At 42.6% G+C, this 19026-nt stretch overlaps 1 protein-coding gene and 2 long non-coding RNA genes across 3 annotated transcripts in view; 1 reads left to right on the plus strand and 2 right to left on the minus strand.

The window, feature by feature from the left end:
* Window positions 1–48: 48 nt before the first annotated feature.
* On the plus strand, window positions 49–7860 carry LOC143525280 (translocating chain-associated membrane protein 1-like 1). The gene is made up of 11 exons (XM_077019001.1): window positions 49–314; window positions 877–937; window positions 1144–1262; window positions 2165–2281; window positions 2384–2442; window positions 3236–3320; window positions 3564–3634; window positions 3751–3855; window positions 4429–4572; window positions 6447–6607; window positions 6712–7860. The coding sequence occupies exons 1-11, from the start codon at window positions 195–197 to the stop codon at window positions 6783–6785; spliced, it is 1116 nt and encodes a 371-aa protein (XP_076875116.1). The 5' UTR covers window positions 49–194; the 3' UTR covers window positions 6786–7860.
* LOC143525281 (uncharacterized) overlaps window positions 4119–19026 on the minus strand; it is a 21458-nt gene continuing 6550 nt past the window's right edge. Inside the window, exon 2 of the long non-coding RNA XR_013133606.1 lies at window positions 4119–4609. This is a non-coding gene — a long non-coding RNA (uncharacterized LOC143525281). The remainder of the gene's footprint in view (window positions 4610–19026) is intronic.
* On the minus strand, window positions 13631–15346 carry LOC143525278 (uncharacterized). Its single transcript, XR_013133605.1, has 2 exons — window positions 14978–15346; window positions 13631–14227 (listed from the first exon to the last, which is right to left on the minus strand). It is a non-coding gene; the product is annotated as an uncharacterized LOC143525278 (long non-coding RNA).

Raw genomic sequence — 19026 nt, forward strand, 5'->3', positions numbered from 1 at the left:
CTACTTTCTTTGCATCACTTTTTTTTTGGAAGAAGACTTTTATTGTAGAATTCTGAGGGTTCCGCTGTCACTTCCGTGAGTGGGTGTCGCTTTGCTCGGAGTAGCTGCTACACATCAGGAAAGTGTTCATCTACTCCGTGTGAACTTAGGGATTTAGTTTTATTTCCCGTGCAGGCATTTGACGAGTGACTATAATGGGGTTCCGAAAGAAGAACAAAAGTCCGCCGGTTCTGAGCCACGAGTTCGTGGTGCAGAACCACGCCGACATGGTGTCGTGTGTGGCCATGGTCGTCCTGCTGGGGCTCATGTTCGAGGTATGAGGCTTTCACGCGGAAATGTCTGAAACCATCGCAAAACAATCAAATCTTTTTAAACTGCACGACGGTATCAGAGTACAGATGTTCCGAATGTGGCGATCGGACCAGGAAACGTGGGTTTTGCTGGTCGCAGAGGTGCTGGTCCAGTGTGTCCAGCGTTCCCAGTTCGCGTTTGATCAGAGCCTGCATGGGTGACACTGGGCGCTTCTGCAAGTTTACACACGACAGGTCATTAAAGTTTGTAGTGTTGGAATTATAGTAACTGATGAGTAATAGCAGTGTTCATAAATAACATAAAACCCTCCACCCGTTTGGGTGTAGTTGACTACAACACCCACTGGAGCACGAATGAAGTACTGAGACGTGAAGCTAGACAACTGCATTATTTTGGAGGAAAACATTACTATCAGTTTGGGGGCCCAGTATTTATGCCTTGGGTATATATTTGAATGCAGTGTAAACGCACACGTAGCTGGGTTATCTCAGCACATGCATGCTTCCTGTATTTCATCATGTGTTCTGAAAGGTTGCTTACTGATTGTGCTCATCTGAATTACAGGTGACAGCTAAGTTTTCCATCATGTTCATCACTGTCCAGTATAACGTTACACAAACAACAGGTAGGTTCTTGCTATTAAAATGTTTCAGAACTTGCTGCATTAAGTGAGGAAATGCAAAACTGCATTTCTCTGTTTTACAACAGAATGTTTATTCCAGTGACCCAAGCTGTTCTGTTCTATCCTAATTCCCAGCCTATTAGACTGGGTCACTTTGTGGGTTATATAATTAATTTTTTTCTGTTTTTGTAATGCTGTTAATTCTTCAGAAGACAAGTCAGAATCTCTGAACATTTATCACTATGGTCCCAAGGATATTGCAACAGTCTTCTTCTATCTGCTCATTGCTATAATACTTCACGCCCTGATCCAGGAATACATCCTTGATGTAAGTAATGGTTAAAGCTCTTTAGGAGAAACCGTGTAGAAACTCTGTTTCTGTGCTCAGATTTACAGATCTTCACGCTTTCTCTACTTATGTTCATGGTAACTGATGCTACGTCATATTAAGGTGCATACTAACCCTAGGTCAGAGTGCATACTAACCCTAGGTCAGAGTGCATACTAAACCCTAGGTCAGAGTGTCTGTCCGTCCCTGCTGTGCTGGTCATACACTGTTTGGCTCTGGACTGGCTTACTTTGTAGCTTGCACACACACACACACACACACACACACACACACACACACACACACACACACACACACACAGTTTCCAGAAGTCCCAGGCGATACTGGTTTGGTGAAGCTTGAATAGCATCACTCTGCATTTCATGTATAAGTGAAACTGCATGGAACGTGAGCACACAGTTCTACTCCCACAGCCCTGCACTGTTCTAGGGTTAGGTTAAGTTGGGGTTAAGTTGGGGTTAAGTTGGGGTTAAGTTGGGGTTAAGTTGGGGTTAAGTTGGGGTTAGGTTAAGTTGGGGTTAAGTTGGGGTTAGGTTAAGTTGGGGTTAGGTTAAGTTGGGGTTAGGTTAAGTTGGGGTTAAGTTGGGGTTAGGTTAAGTTGGGGTTAGGCTTAGTTAGGGGTTATGTGTTTTTTTTATCAATTTCTTTAGCTTGATGAAAAACTTTTGAACAATTGTCAAATAGTGAAAATAACCATTTTTAAATTATTATTCCTGTCTCACCTATTCTATTATTTAAAAAACTTTTTTCATGTATTGGTTATTATTATTGTCATTATTATCATTATTGTTATTTTTTATTACCTTTGTATGTTGTTTATTTTTACCTTAGAAAATGTCTGTATGAATCTGTAGCAGTAACTTTGTTCTGGCTCCCTTCAGAAAATCAATCGCCGTCTGCACTTGTCCAAAACGAAGCACAGCAAGTTTAACGAGTCGGGGCAGCTGGCTGCGTTCTACCTGTTCTCCTTCACCTGGGGCTGCAGCATCCTGAGTGCGGTGAGCACCTGCACAGTCTGAGCCCACTGCACAAATATCCATGTGTATGTGGAATGACTAAATTTGTGTGTGTGTGTCTGTGTGCATCTACGTTTTGTTTAGGAGGAATTTGTGACCAATCCCATGTTCCTGTGGGAAGGCTACCCTCATAACCACATGGCGTAAGTTCTGCCCCCTCGGGGTTTTCTGTCTTTCAAGCGCTTGATGTGTCATAAGGGTTTCATAGACTGGAGGGTGCCTCATTCAGGGTCCTGGGGGCGCCTCCTTCATCAGTGTACAGTCCCTGACATAAGATCTGTCGCTTATCCATGTTGTGGAAACAAAAGCTTATAACCTGACTTTAAATTCATCGATTGGTTTTAGAAATGACTCATATGAAAGCGGAAACCCTCCCAAATGAAAAAGTTTTTTCGCCTTGTCATATAATGCACGCCATCCTAGTTTACAGCCTCACCTGTGCTCACTAATTGATTGGTTAATTAGTGGGTGTGTATAAAAAGAACTCCAGCACCCCAGACCTTCACTTGCACTGTAACTTGACCTCTGACAACATGCCAAAAATCCATCCTGCAACCAAAGCCTTGATTATCAAGATGCTGAAGACCAAATCCACTGCAGAGGTAGCAGCTAGTTCACGTTCCTGTAACATGGCAGTACGATCCAGCTGAGACAGGAAAATGTTTGGTCACGCCACTCACTGGAGTCCCCCTCCCTCTATCCAGACATCACACATAATACGTTTCTTTGAATGGGGAAGATTACAAAAGCAAGTTAATTCCTATGTCTAGTCAATTTGCCTGTGCAGCTAAATGGAATTTAACAAGGAACCACTAGTTGTCAAATCATTAATGCTGTGAAAGTTTGGTTTACAGTACTTAAGTTTGGGATTTAGCACTAAGGACTTAGTCTTAGTTTGCTGAAACATAATGCTTTGAGCTGTTTCCTTTGTCTCAGTTTTCAGGTCAAGTTCTTTTACATCTGTCAGATGGCATACTGGTTCCATGCTCTTCCAGAACTGTATTTTCAGAAAGTCCGAAAGGTGAGCAGAATTCCTCACTTCCTAATTTTAGGGTTTAGTGTTTGAGTTAAACCTTAGGGAAAGGATTAGGGTTCTTTCTTATATTAATGTTAATATGCATAAGCATTAAAAAATAAATAAATAAAAAATAAATAAATATGCATAAGCAGGCATGAGATACACAAGTGCATTTGTTAACTGATAATATATTGGAAACAAATTTGTTATTATTGTTATTGGTGATTTATATGAATTTATTTATAGGAAGATATTCCTCGTCAGCTCTACTACATCTGCCTTTACATTTTCCACATCACTGGTGCCTACGTTCTCAAGTAAGTGTCATCGGTCAGTGTGCAGTAAAATAGTGAGTGGGTAGTGCAGACAGTAGTGACTCCAGAAGTGTAACTGGAGTGTGTGTGTGTGTAACTGGAGTGTATTCCTACCTCAGCCTCCACCGCCTCGGACTGGTGCTGCTCACTCCCCACTACCTGGTGGAGCTGCTGTTTCACGCCTCCCGCCTCTTCTACTTCAGCAATGAGAACAAACAGAAAGGGTAACTCCTCCTCCTGCACCTCCCCTATTTTAGGGGTTAGGGATGAATTTATAACGAGGCAGGGTGTGTAGAGCAAACTCTCTACAGGTTGTAGATTTACAGATTGTATACTTCTTTATTTAAAGTGAATTCAGTTGAAACGTTATGTAAGATGTGTAGACATGAAAATTCAGTAGTGCAGGCTGCGTGAGGCGTTAAGTTCAGTGATGAATGAACTGAACTTACCCTAGACCTGAGGTGTGGCCACAGATATCAGACTTGGCTCAGTTGGGGATACTTTTAATTATTAACTCTAGCATTTTGTGGTGTCATTTGAGTTTTAGTTTTTTATGCAGAGTGAAATAAACATGAAGTTTGCTAATACACTGTAGCTGGTTTCTGCTCTGAGCAGTAGCAAAGCTCACCCAGAGAAACGCACACGAGAGTAGAGTCAGTACATGTTCAATAACAGGTTTGTGGAACAGTAGCAGGGGAGCTTGGTGGTCACTCTTACAGTACAGACCTTAAGATTATTCAGAAAATACATTGTGTGCTTGTTTTGTAGCTGCTGTGCTACTGTTGACACCCCCCCAGGTTCACACTGTGGGCACTCCTCTTCGTCTTTGCACGACTCCTGACCCTCACCCTCTCCGTTCTGACGTTTGGGTTCGGGCTCTCCCGCTCGGACAACCAGGGATTCTCCTTGGCAGATGGAAACTTCAATGTGCTCACTGTTAGGTAACATACACCTGTTGACCTGTGATGGTCAGTGGTCCTGTAAAGAAGCAGATGTGTTTTACTGGTCATGTTTCTGTGGTATTGCTGATTGGCTTTGTCCTGTTCTTAGGCCACTGTACACTTTAACTTGCTAACTTCACAATCCCTAACATTTACAAGCAGGGGTTTGGGTACCTGATTTGAGAGAACCATTTACACCTCTGGGTAAAGGGTACACTAAGCGTGTCTGTGTTTGCCGCTCTTTTACCAGCTCTTTTACCAGTGTTTATTTTTATTTGCGTGTACTCGTTTTTCCTCTCATGTCTTGCTCTACACTTTTACATCTCTGGATTAAACAGAGATTGGTTATGGTGGATCTTTTCTGCAGTTATGCAACTCTACTTTACAACTTCTCACTCAGCTTAGCCTATGGCTTATGTGTATACCTGCGAGCTCTCTGTCTGCATTGATCAGTACCCTGTGACTCAACACGAATTGGTGCATTTCCCTTCTCTCGATATGTTGTCTGGTACCAGTCTGCGATCGGTGATATTCATTGCCGTTTGTCAGTCTGTGGTTCTGGTCGGTGTCTCTGGCAAAATATTCGCTTTGCCGCTATAGCTGTAGTGGCTGCTATGTTGATCTTCATGTTGGCGGCTGTGGCTGTTATGCTGGTCTACAGTTTTGTTCAAGACTTCCAGCAAGTTTATTCAGGGTTCCCATAGGTCCTTGAAAGTTTGTGACTATGAAAAAATAAGTTCAAGGCCCTGGAAAGTCTTTGAAAACGGAAAGCATAAAAAGACAGCCATCCTTGAAGGTCCTTGGAATATTTTGGCGGGTTTGAAATTTCACACGGATGAAGCCTGCTGTCAATGAATAATGGGCCAATCACAGTTGGTAGGAAGTCAACATTTAGAAAAGATTGTTATGAAATAGGTATTTTTGTAAAGAATCTTTTAGATTGTCATCAAGATCTTTTAAATTTCTCATCCTTTCTGAAAAATATGATCAGATATGATAGTTGTTACAAAGATTTTAAGAAGGTCTGCAAAGCAGCCTTTGATCTTTGATGTCTTCTTAGTTTGATGACTTCTTAGCTTCAAACCATATGGCCCTTTCCCAGCCCCATCCATCAGCAAGGCCATCTGTGAACTCAACCTGTGGCTGCGTGCAATCTCATAATTGGCCCTAACCCTTGGTCCTTTCCCTGGCCAACACATCCACGTTCAGTGGCTCCCTATAAACCTCCGTATCCAGTATAAAATCTTTATTTTCTCTCACTTTTAAAGCTCTCTCTGGCTTGGCACCTGTATATCTGGCCAACCTCCTACACCGCTATGTCCCAACATGTAGGCTGCGGTCATCACTGGTCTCTTGGTTTCCCCCCAGATTTAACACTATGGGTGGTCAGTCTTTTAGTTTAGCTGCCTCTCTTCTCCCCCCCCGTCTCTCATCATCTCATACATTCAAGGTTCAATTAAAAACCTCACTTATTCATTTCCACTCATTTCCACCCAACTTCTCCATTTTAGGTCAGTCTCTATGGGGTTTCTTTGTTTTTTTTTATTGCTTCGTTCTTGTTTCTGTTCTACTATTTGTATGTAAAGCATCCGTGGGTGTTTTGGAAGGCGCTATATAAGTTTATTATTGTTGGGGGTTAGGTTTAGGGGTTTGGGGTTAGGGTTTCCCTCCCAGAGTGCCCCTAGTGCTTTATAAAAGGGAATGCTACAGAAGCAATTGCACTGTAAACACCAGCAACACAAATTAGGAATTAATACATTACAGTCACAATACAGAAAACTCACTTTGTTTTGTTTGTGTGTGCATCCACCCCCTCCCCCCCACCCCCCCGGCCTGGGTGCTTCTGTGCATGGGTGTGATTCCACCCTGCTCAGGATGACCTGTCTGTCAGCCATCTGTCTGACTCAGGCCTGGATGATGTGGAAGTTCATCAACTTCCAGCTGAAGAAGTGGCGTGAACAAACACTGCTCCACACCAGTAAGAGGAAGGCTGTCGGCCCTAGGACCAGGCCCACCAAGAAGGACTCCTCTCGGGGTGAGCTGAGCACCTGGGAGTCTCAAATTTTTGGTTATAGATGATATTTTTAGTTGATGAGTGAGGAGCATGGTTTAGTTTGTCTTGTATTTCTTGTATTTCAGGAGGTTCAGTTAATGGAGTAATGAAACCAGAAGACAAAACATCTCCACGGGCCCGAAAACCAAAAACATCGTAGATGAAGGGAATTGACTTTGATTCTCACTGACTCCACTGTAGAAACAAAGCTCCCTTGATGTCTCCTGGCAAAACCACAGACTTGTGCGAGACACCTCACCTGAAACATATGGGACTGAGTGAGTGAGCGAACACATGGGACTGGGCTGCATTAGTCTCGTGTGTCTGTCTTGACGTTTAATTCAGTGATTTTTTTTTTCTTTCATTGCTGATGGAGTAAAAGCTAAAGCTGAGGGAGGGTGTGCAGGGGTCAATGTAGTTACCACCAGAATCTCCTCATCAGTACACTCTCATGCTCCCTTTCCCTCTCTCTTGTGCTCTCTCTCTCCCTCTCGGCATTATTGTGTCTCTGATGAAACACTTTGTGTAGATGGAGGCTTTTTAAAGTGCCCATGTTGCTTCTGTGTGATTTAAGTGGGCTTATGTTTGCCTATAGACACACAGCAGTTAAAGTTCTTTGGAGAATCGGAGATGGAAGCTCATATATGGAGCGTTACATGAGGGCTGTGACTCTCCTCGTGGTGTCAGGGCTTTCTTTGCTTTAACGACAAAAATCACAAACTGTGTAATACAAATTGTTTTATTCTTGTAAAGGAAGCAGGAATCATCTCAAGTGGTGTTATCTATAATTACAGCAGTACTCTGCTATACTGAGCTTTTTTCTTCACAAAAGTGGTTCTAACAGATATCAGCTCCCCTGTTGGCTTGGAGGACAACTATTTGAATAGGAGGGGTATTTTGAGCTATTTGAATAGGGGGCTAGGGTAGGCAAATATAGTTATAGGCAAAAAATAGTTATTGTCCATCTGGTTTTGGATTGTGTGCTGCAAAATCATCATTGTTAAGGCCATAATGGAGTCTTAGAGAACATGTCTTTCTGCAGTGTGTGGACTGGGTCCCAGAGAAGGGCCTTCCTGTGGCAGGACCAGTATCAACCGCCAGCTACTGTAAACGGGTTGTTATTTGGTACGTTATAAGCCTAAGAAATATGCCTTTTATTGTAGATATTACCAGTCTGGCAGAGTGGTAACGGTTATAGCCTAGTCAAGCTTGGGGGTGGGATTGAGGGGTGGGGGGGGGGGGGGGGGGGGGGGACTGTGGACCTGTAGCTCTTGGAAGATGTTCTGAAGCTTTGAAACACTAAAATCTGCACATAACATTGTTTCCCGCCCCACACACACACAAACACACACACACACCACCTCCTGCTTGGTCTCCAACATGGCCTGACCTGTTTTGGAAGTGTACTGTATGTGGTTGATTCAAATGATACAATCTTTTAACCAAGTGTCCTTATGGTTGGTCAGTATATGTCTGGTTCTGCAAACAGCTCTTGAGCTCTTGATCCCCATGTTTTCATTTGAAGGATTTTGTTCAGGGCAGAAATGAATCCTAACCCTAGTCCTAGGAACCTTTACTAATGCCTTTTCTTTCCAGCATGCTGTGCTGTTGCCGAGGAGCGCAGGGTTATGGGTTGGGGTCAGGGGACTGGGTTTAGGGTTATTCCTAACCTTAGGTTATTTGATTAAAGGAATCTTGTGTTTCTTGTGTAAAGGTTGTGGATGCCAGTTTCAGTTTTGTACAACCAAATCCTTGTATGTGTGTGTCTGTGAGAGAGAGGAAAGTCTATGTAGCTTTCCTCTTCATTCTGTGAAGTTTTTCTGTGTGTATAAAGCGTACACTTCTGCCTGATGATGAACCATGTCCTGATGTGTTAGTGGTGTAGAGCCACACTCCTGCTCTGTCCCAGACACACGGGGGTTCGTTCACCTCTGCTCTTACAGTGGTTCATAGAGCCTCATTCCTTCAAGTATCGAAGCTTATCCGAGAGGAAGCAGCCTTGTGGAAACCCCAACGTTAACCCCAAAATGAATCCTAACCCCAACCCTAATATCACCCCACATCATGTTAAATCTAGTGTGTATGGCACTGAACATGGAGAACAGATTTCAGGGTACTGAATGTTCAGAGCTCTATTTCCCTTTTCCCAGGTTTTGTTTTTATTTGTTTGTTTCAGCCAATTTTCCTTAAAATGTCAATGCTGTAAAAGTCCAGGGTTGGGCTTGGAGAGAGGGTTAAATTCACCCTCTAGTTAATTTTTCCCTCGTAGATCATATTAAAATGAGTACTTGTGTGTGCTAGTGTGTGCATGTGTGTGAGATGTTTATTCAGACCTTGAGTTGAATAATGGCAGTATCACACTTCTGAGTCTGACACTGGTGTATGAATTTTTTTTTTTTTTTTTTTTTTTGGGGGGGGGGGGGGGGCAGAATTATCCAAACATACTGTATTTTTTTCTAACCAAAAATGATCATGGTTTTTGCAGGTTTGATCAGTTACAATCAGTGAATTGTATCCATATGGAGGTCATGTGAGGGTTGGGTTGGGTTAGGGTGAGTTTTAGGGTTGGGGGCAGGGTTAGGGATAGGGTAGGGTTCGGCTCAGGGTAGTCCGGGCAGCATGCACATGTGTAAGCTGGTTTTCCTCTTGGTTGAGTGTTCATGTGGCGAGCCCTTTCTCTTTGTTTTATTTATGACTTCACTCTCCACCTGTCAGTGTTGTGTAGGTGACTACTGACACTGATTTTCTTGTTAGATTTTTAAACTATTTTTATAGAGTTGAAACAACTATAGAAAGATTAATGGTATTTAGCACGTTATTTTTTTATGCCTTATTGATTTTCTGAGTTTTATTTTTGTACACTGCTGTAGAGCTTTCTGTCCTAAAGGGGTGTTTCCAAATGGCCAAGCAAGTTGACATCCCTGATCATTTAACCTTGGTATGAGCGGGAGGACAAGTTAGATTGACAGGAGAATCTTGAGTGTGTGAAACAGAAATCCTTCAGTATCTACTGCCAGGTTCAGTTCTGTTTCATGAGCATTTCTGTTGTCCTTTTTTGTGCTCATGCTTAACATGTTGTTTAGAAGGCAGAATCTGTGTAATACAAGAATTTTATTATTTTATTCCTTTTTTGTCTGTGGCCTGCTAATCTTTGATCTTGTTTAACTCACCTAGCCAGCAGACTCATGTTTTTATTCCTGGATTTGTTTATTATTATAATTGTATTAATAATTACTATTATTATGCAACAGGTGCTAAAATGATCAAAGAGCTGTTTGTGCTTTTGGTGTGACTTATCAGTTTAATTGTTGTGTATGACTCTTTGCCTGTAGTTGTTAAACCCTTAAGAGATGTGTTCATAGAACATGTCAGAACAAAGATGACTGAGCTAGGTCTGGTTGGTCTATAGACTACATTGATTAGAATGGGAAAATAAAAACACTAGGAGACTTCTGAAAGTTTAGGGTTAGTTCCAGATGACCGCCACTGAACAATGTTCACACATTTTGGTTAAAATACATGCACCAAAGCTCGAAATGTTACAGCAGGTCTACAAACATTAAATGACTTTACTCTGCTTTTGCATATGCACTGTTTTTTTTTCCAAATGCTTGTCTATGTTGAAATGTATTGCTTTTATATAAAAAGGTTATTAATCTATGTATTTATGCAAATCTTTGTGATTTTTTTTGTTTGTTGGTTTGTTTTTCAATTAAACCTTTTGCTTAACTGCAGTTTGCCCATTTTGTTTTTATTAATAAGGTAGATTACATTTCTCTGGATTGAAAGATTAAGAAAGATAATTTTCCTTCACAACCAATTAAATTTGCCCTTCATCTCGGTTGTGGTCTCAAAGCTCTTACATCCAGTTTGCTGGTATCTTGCTGTCCCAGGGCACTGCAGTTTTGAAAATGCTAACGTGATCCACTAGATGGCGACACTGAAGCTGTTAGACCGCTTTACCGCATACAGCCGCTGCATTAATGAATCACTAGAGTTCCAGCGACTGTGTGTGCTGACAGACTGAGATGTGGCCTGTGCATATGGGAGCAGGAGACAAGCACCTGGGATGCTAGACGCCTGTACACCTACATAGTGTTCCTCACTCTTTAAGAGCTGTTGATGACCAACACGTTTATGAATGATGAGGATGAACTGTCCCATGTGATCATGGCCTCCCTGTTTGTGCTCTCAGACACCCAGATGACCGATTCTAAGGGCAGATGTTTTGGCTAATAGATGTGCTTTGCTACTGCATGTAGCACAAACACGTAGTTTGGGCAGAGCTCTAGTGTTGTTGCAGGGAACAGTGTGTGTCATACTACTGTATTAGTGGATTTTGTAAAGAGTGATGTTAACTTCATCCTGCACAGAAATGAGACTCAAATTTATTTTCACTGTCTAGAGAAAAAAAATGCTTTTTCTTTTTGCTGTAATTTCTTCAGCTACAACCAGTGAATAAATCTGCCTGAGAATCGTGAATTGTGCCCAATTTCCATATAAATGAGCTTCATTAATAAGGGACACATTCGCATTCAACAGGACTCATTTTCAATTCTGTATTTAATAAGATGTCTAATTTCTAGTGGTGGGGACTAATAGCTCACAATTAACAAGACCGAAAAATGACTGTGGGTGGTCAAATAGAAATAGTAATTGCCACATATGGCAGCGAGTTACGATGTTTCGTGGTTACGACACATCTCACTCTCGTCAGCTCCCTACACTCTCTTACCCCCTACTCACTCCTCCCTCCCCTCCCTACACTCTCTTACCCCCTACTCACTCCTCCCTCCCCTCCCTACACTCTCTTACCCCCTACTCACTCCTCCCTACACTCTCTTACCCCCTACTCACTCCTCCCTCCCCTCCCTACACTCTTACCCCAGCTCACTTCTGCCTGCCCCCCCCTACACTCTCACCCCTGTTCACTCCTCTGCCCCTCCCTACAGTCTTACCCATCCTCACTCCTCCCTACACTCTCTTACCCCCTGCTCACTCCTCCCTCCTCTCCCTGCACTCTGTATGATAAATCCATAATTCATATTCGTGAAAGAGGGTTAGGAGTTAGAAAGGGATTTGGTCCGTTCCACTGTTCTTCTGTCTGGGAAGCTCTGGTGTCTGCGGTGGAGTGTATGGAGTAAAATATTTGTATAGCGCTTTTTCTATTCTATTTTGTTGTCACTAAGCAGCTTTACGTATGTCCAAGGCCAAGCCCCCTGTGAGCAAGCCAGAGGCTACAGTGGCAAGGACAATCTCCCTAGAGCATGATGGAGAAACCTGGAGAGGAACCAGGACTCAAAGACTCATCCTCTTCTGGTCGACAACGGCCAGCACAAGAACAATATAAACACTAAGCAGCAAGCAGTGAAATAAGTAAACAAAAAGTGAAGAATGTCATATTTTTCTATAAGTCCTGGTCGTTGTTCACAGGGTGTAGGGATGTTCAAAATCCATCTGGTATGTGAACATCTGACCAAGGTGTTGGAGGTGGGATGAAGGAGGGACTCGGCGGAGGGGTCGCATCGGGGGTCTTGGGAGGCACCATAGGTGCTGAGACAGGTTGTTAGGTGTTATAAAGTACAGTCCCTGACATAAGTTCTGTCGCTTATCCATGTTGTGGAAACAAAAGCTTATAACCTCACTTTAAATTCATCGATTGGTTTTAGAAATGACTCTAGTCATTTCTATGAAAAGCTGAAACCCTCCCAAATGAGATTTAATTTACGAAAAATAAATTTGCTTTACTGCAGAAATATTGATCATTTAATGAACACAGAAAGTCAGATTTTGGCAAGACAAAAGTTTTGTCGCCCACAGAAAGTAAGGTGAAAATCAAACAAATAATTCACTTCATATACAAATATATGCTTCATAACACTGGTGAATGACATTGTGGTTCTGTTAGAGCCATATTTAATATCTTGTGTGACTTCCACGAGCTTGAAGGACCGCTTCAAGAGTGATTGAGTCTTCTGGTAATCTGAGATGTTGATGCTGTCATCCAGCCATGTCATGTGATCACTTTAGCTGTGACAATGATTTGGGTGGAAAGCAATGGCTCACTGAGCCCCCATGACTGTGGTCACCTCCAGGCCACTCCCTTTACTTATGCTGCTATAGATAAGCCTGCTGGAGCCACATGGTAATCTCTAGCACATGAGCTATGCATGTCTGTTTAAATCAATGGTTGTCTAAATGGATGTTCACCTACTCAACCTGTATTTTATATCTTGGTTGTATGCTTCTACCAAATTGTGATGGTGCGAGGTAGCCGATCACAGAAACACAGACACAAGAATATTTGTATTATTGAACTGATTATGATCATCTCTTCCGGGTTTCATGAGAGGCGGTCGCACTTATCTATTGCTCCTGCACTCCCTTCCCTGGTTTTCGCTCAGCTTCTCTGTCTCATCTTAGTACCCTGACGCTGCTCTTCGAATTTGAACAAAGAAAGTGGATTTGATTAGGTGGTCTCTCAACGCAATTGACACTATTTTTTCCATGAGGAGTCATGATGCGGGAGAACCCACATGTCCAGACTGTGGTCACCTTTTTTGTCTCCTCCTAGTGTTATGTCTCCATGTTTCTCCCCCCACACTGCAGGGCTGTCGGCGCGTCTTAGATGCAGCAGCTGCTCTGGGCTCCCGGTGGTTTAACACTGGGGCCCCAGGGAACGACATTTCGTGCCCTTGTACTTGTACAATGTATGACAATAAAATTTTTAATTCATTCATTCATTTCATTCATTCATTCAAAGGGAGTTACTTATCCCAGCACGGATGGATCCACCTGCGGGGGTGCTGACAGTCCCTGGTATACTGTAACGTTTTTATGTATAAACACATTAATGTTTTGGAATAGTAGCAGGTAACACTATGTATGTGTCAGGGTTCTTGCAGGTTTCAGTGAGTTAAATTTAAGACTTTTTTAAGACCTTTTAAGACCATTCTCAGTGAAATTTAAGACCAACACAACATATTACCACAAACAATCCAATGATCCCAGAAACTCTTAAAACATTTTATTTTGATTAATTTAGTTACAGGATTACATTAATTCAATATTAAAACAGATAATCAAAATAGTAACATTCTCAACCCAAGCAACCTTACCAACACAACACTAGCATATCTACATACAACCTCACCCTACATATCTCTGAGTTCTTCCTTTTCAGTACCAATCTCAGTTTCAAGGATTTTGACTTGGCCAAGCTTTTCTGTGTATGCCCTTCTCAAGGCATTTGACTTGGAAAGGAGCTGAGCCATCTTGGATCCAGCCTTGCCCTCAGCTTCTTCTGCAAGAGAATCTGCCACTCTAGCAAGACAGGTGGACACGTCTTCCAAGCTTTTCTTCCTTTTCTTAAAGTCCTCTAAAGAATGCTTAGTCAGCTTTCTTTTCTGGCTCTGGGATTCCTTTTCTTTCCTGATTCGTTCCTGATCCAGAAAGAGTCAGTATTTTGACCGTGCTGCACCCACAGATGCTAAGAGTTCCTTGGTGAGGGGAACCTGTGACACCTCCATGCATTGTGACATAGTCACATATGAGTCTGTGTGTGACAATTGTGTCCTCTTGCATGTTTTCTGCCTCCACCTCCTTGTTGGAAAATAAGAAATAAAAAGATAGACGTACACCATCAAATTAAATAATCATACACACATTATACATTTAACAACATGTAGACTCAGCCTATCTTCCAATATGTCTAAGGCATGGTTTGACCAAAATCCTCACACCCTGCAGCTGATAAAATTTATTAAAATGTTACATTTTGGTTAAATTACTGAAATAAATGAAATTATAAAATTAACTAATTAAATAAAGGCTCAGAATTTTCTTTCCCCAGGCCATCTGTATCTTAAAACACACAAAACTTTTTTAACCCCCTACCTTCTTTTCTATTTATTATCCCGATGAAACCAACTTACTTTGTCTAGCCATGCTGAATATGAATTTGAATGTTAACATTGAAAACGTTGGGACACACTACCTGTTTTTACCCTATGTATATATGCCCACTAAAAGGCAATACATCAGTACAATGTAAATAAAACCATGTGCAATCCATGAAACAGAGCATGGGACAGTGGAACATGTTTCAAAACATGACATAACCCATCTACAGGGCATAGTTGTTTTTTTTTTTTTTTTACATTTTACATGATTTAACACAGTAAATATATTTTTATTTCCTCTAGCTGGGATTTAGCATGCATTGAAACATTTCTCTAACTCAATGCCATGGACAGTACATGGTTCTGAGATGTTTTTGTATTGTAGCCTAATTGTATAAAATGGTTAACACATTGAAAAGAAGACTGTGGAGCATAAGTAAGGATCACTTACTTTGATAAGTTTTGGTAGATCCTGCGCTGTTTCATGGCCCATGAAATGATGGCCCATGAAATGAGAGCCCATGTACCTCGATTGCACATATCCATTGCTCCAGAACCGAACATGAATATCCAGCTGTTTGGATTTTGTGGTTGAATTAAAGCTTTCATCGAACATTAACACATACGGCCCGGTAAGAGCGTATCAACTCTCTCTTGATGAAGTCTGCCAAGCCAAATCTAGCTATATATGCGATTTGTTTAGTCCACACGAAAACTTTTTCGCGATATTCGAACCAGGGAACATTGCCGTCACTCTATCCTAATGTAGCCCGAATATCATTAGCCGAAGCACTAGTGATACTGCGGTGGAGTCCGGCGGGACCCGGTGTTCTGACGATAGCGAAGACGGCGGGGATGAGGCACAAAATTGCGTGAAGGCTTTTCGTGACAAGGGCCGTTTCCTGCCTGCGGTTATTATGGGTTTTGTAGTTTAATTAATTAACACGTATCAACACCTGTAGCCCCGCACAAACACAGACAACACAGAACTGACTTCCGGACGTTTCGATTAAACTACACTTTTCTAAAATTAACTAAGGTAAAATTTTAAGACCTGACTAAATTAAATTTAAGACCTTGGATGAAAATCTGGCTGTTTTTTAAGTCTTTTAAGGCCTTAAATTTAAAGTTTTGAATTTCAGACATTTTAAGACTTTTTAAGACCCCGCGGGAACCCTGTGTGTATGTATTTGTAAAATGTGTGTTTGTATGTTGTGGGTTTTAAAGGACGTCGACCCTTGAGGGGGAAGTTGGTTTAGCCGGAGGCGGAGCTATGATTATAAATGCCAAGTCAAGTGTACAGAGGGAGATTCCTCCTCGCTCATAATATGAACCCTGTGACATACTACCTGTGCCTGCTAAGAGGACTGTGCTTAGCTGCCGGTAACTGTTTGTATTAGTAAAAGAGTAATGCTTTGAGTATACTACATGTTGGAAGTGTGCTCTGGTAAAAGCTTAACAATCCTCATTGTGATGTGGAAACTGTCTGAGTCATTAAAAGGTGGCGAGAACGTTAATAAAGCACAGTGCACAATAATGCTAGAGTACCATTTTTAATATCATCCAGCTCTGTAGTCCACATTCACCCCTACAGTCTTGCTACACGGCCATGCGTAATTCCCAGTGTATTGCCCTCGAGTGATACTAAACCGTCACAGAAAGAAGATTTCATACAAGCACCTAGGAGTTGGTCTGGCTTGCCAGTGGATGTGCCGATGCCATGGTTGGATGTGCCATTGCCACAAGAGGACACGCTGATGCCAACTCCTATCTGAGGCTCACCATCTGCACTGAAGGGACTGTGACTCTGCCTGGAATTAGAACTATAACTATATTTGAACTATAAACACAGACTTCTGCTAGCAGGCCACCCAATGGAGGATGGGTTCCCTTTTGAGTCTTGCTTGAGTCTTAATTCTGCTGTAAAACAGTAATAATAATTTTAAAGGGTTAGTGTTAGACATAAAAGTAATGTTAAGGGTTAGGGTAGAGTTAGGATTAAGTTAGGAGTCAGGCAGTGTCTCTGATGGCTCATTACACCCGTACAGGTCGAGAGGGGAGGAGAGAGGCACGAGAGGGCAGCAGAGGGTGACAAACATCATTCTTCATTACCTTCCACAGTACTCGGTCAAACAGAGAGCCTGTGCATGCGTGTGTGCATGTGTGTGCAAGCATGTGCATGCTGGTAAATGTGTGGGTGGGTGCCAGGCGTTAACTGGACACCAGTCAACCATGTATGGAACTAAAAATTAACACACATATGTACACACACACAAGGACAGCCAGCTGCAGTAACAGTACAGTACTGATTTCTATTCCTGATCCATCCGTGTCTAACTGCACTCTCTGCACCAGATTGTCTCAGTGCCTTGTTTCTCTCCCTCTCTCTCTCTCTCTCTTTTCTTAGGATGGCTGTGCTCACCTGTATGGAGTAGTTTTTCTCTCTCCTGTGGTGGCAGCTCCAGGATTCTGCTACATGCTCTGAATTGTAAACAGTATCAGTCTCCCCCTCTCTTCCCTTCCTCGTCTTCATTCATCTCTGTCCATCTATCTATCCATTCATCTTGTTCATCATCATCATCATCATCTCTTGTCTCAGTCTGTAAATCGTTCTTTCATTCATTTAACTCTAAATGGCATTCACACTGTGAGGATGTCACTCACGCAGCTGTGACACTGTTTCACATAATCATGCGTCAGTGTGTGCTGCAAACATAATTCAGGTCTCTGTTCCAACCCAGTTCCTGAAGACTGGCCGCAGTGCAGTGATTAGATCTAAGCTTGCCTCTATACACATGAAGAAGCATCTAACCATAACCTAAACCTAACCTAACACTAACCTAACCCCAACCCTAACCAGAACCTAACACTAACCCTAACCCAAACCTAACTCCAACCTAATCCAACCCTAACCCTATGCAAATAGATACAGTTCCACATCTACCTCATTGACTCCACAAATAGGCATTATCCCACCAAACACACTGGGACAGCAAAATTCATGTCTGGGAAATCACCATAACAAAACCTATAGTTTTTACTGGAGACTCCAACCTGGCTAGGATCCCACCATACACAGTAATACAAGTAGACAGCTCCCCAGGAGCTAATTTTCTGCACATAGCCAAGGTATTGCAGAAACTGGATCCACACCCACAGAGCCAGAAAGCCGTCATAGCTCTAGGCATCAATAACAAAGAACAATTCTTCTAGAGTTTCTCCAAACCTCTAAAAAACAGTTACAGGAATTATGGAGGACGGCAGCTGAGGTTTTCCCTAATGCCGCCATCTATACACTGGTGATTGGTTTTTCTGACCATCTCCCATAGGCACAGCAGATCAACCTGAAGGCTCGCAACTCATTTATTGTAGGTCATGGGGTTTTTCTCAATGAGATATCATGCCTATTTCAGGTGGACCCCAGAGATCTAGTCCATTGGACTCCGAGAAATGCCCTGGAAATCTTCCACTACTGAATACCAATACTTTAATGTCATTGCACAATGTACATTTACACTTGTTCACGAACAAGTACTGGTTTGATCAATTAAACTTACTCCCTCAGGTGTCAGACATCCACCACGTATACCAATGTTCTTAACCTCTCAAAACCTCTCGAGAACAACTTACAGATATGCAACAGGAGCTCTTTAACAGTGACGACCCGTGACACTACAAAGGTGAGCTCGGGGGTCGCACATATGCTGTTACAGTGTCACGTGTTATGGCGGCCGGAGAACCCACAAAAAGATCGCAAGACACGGAAGCCACTGTTGGAGGGCTCAAGACTCCCTATGCTGTGTATTGCATATAACAGCTGTCGGTACAATACACAACCCTTCAGCCCTGGGCAATGGGCTATGAGCGGTGATGAAATAAAACAAATCAAACAAAAACCACCTATCCTAAACTCTACACCAGGGGTACTCAACTAAATTTGTCCGCGGGCCAATTTTAGAAGATACCTGTGACCTGAGGTCCGGTGCGGCGGGGGTGGCGAACATAAGTTGTTGAGCGGGGGTGGCGAACATAAGTTGTTGAGGGGGGGTGGGGGGTGGGGGGGGGTGGCGAATGTAAGTTGTTGAGCGGGGGGGGTGGCGAGCGTAAGTTGTTGAACGTAGCACTCGTGACGGAGTGTTTTTTCAATAGCCCTGAAATAAATGCTCCGGGTTTTTTTTTGGGTCCGTATCCAGTTAATCAGGAATGAGATTGTGGTCCGCCAGTTGAATACCCCTGCCCTACACCTTACTCCAAAATAACCCATCACATACAACAGACAAAGCCCCTCTCAACATTAACCTACTATGAAAATACAATAAACACACCACCGCCCCTTACCTGAGGTGTCTAGCACTAGAGCTCCTAGAGAAGCGAAAAATTTCACAGGGCTTGGTAGGGTCCATGTAGCCCACTCCCCTGCTGTGAAGGGATTAACGCCCATTGTCTTGGTAATGCGGTGGAAGCGGCTCACCCCCAGCTCATACGCCTGCCAAAGCACAA

This window comes from Brachyhypopomus gauderio, chromosome 10, assembly GCF_052324685.1.
Source record: "Brachyhypopomus gauderio isolate BG-103 chromosome 10, BGAUD_0.2, whole genome shotgun sequence".
Taxonomy (NCBI): Eukaryota; Metazoa; Chordata; class Actinopteri; order Gymnotiformes; family Hypopomidae; genus Brachyhypopomus; species Brachyhypopomus gauderio.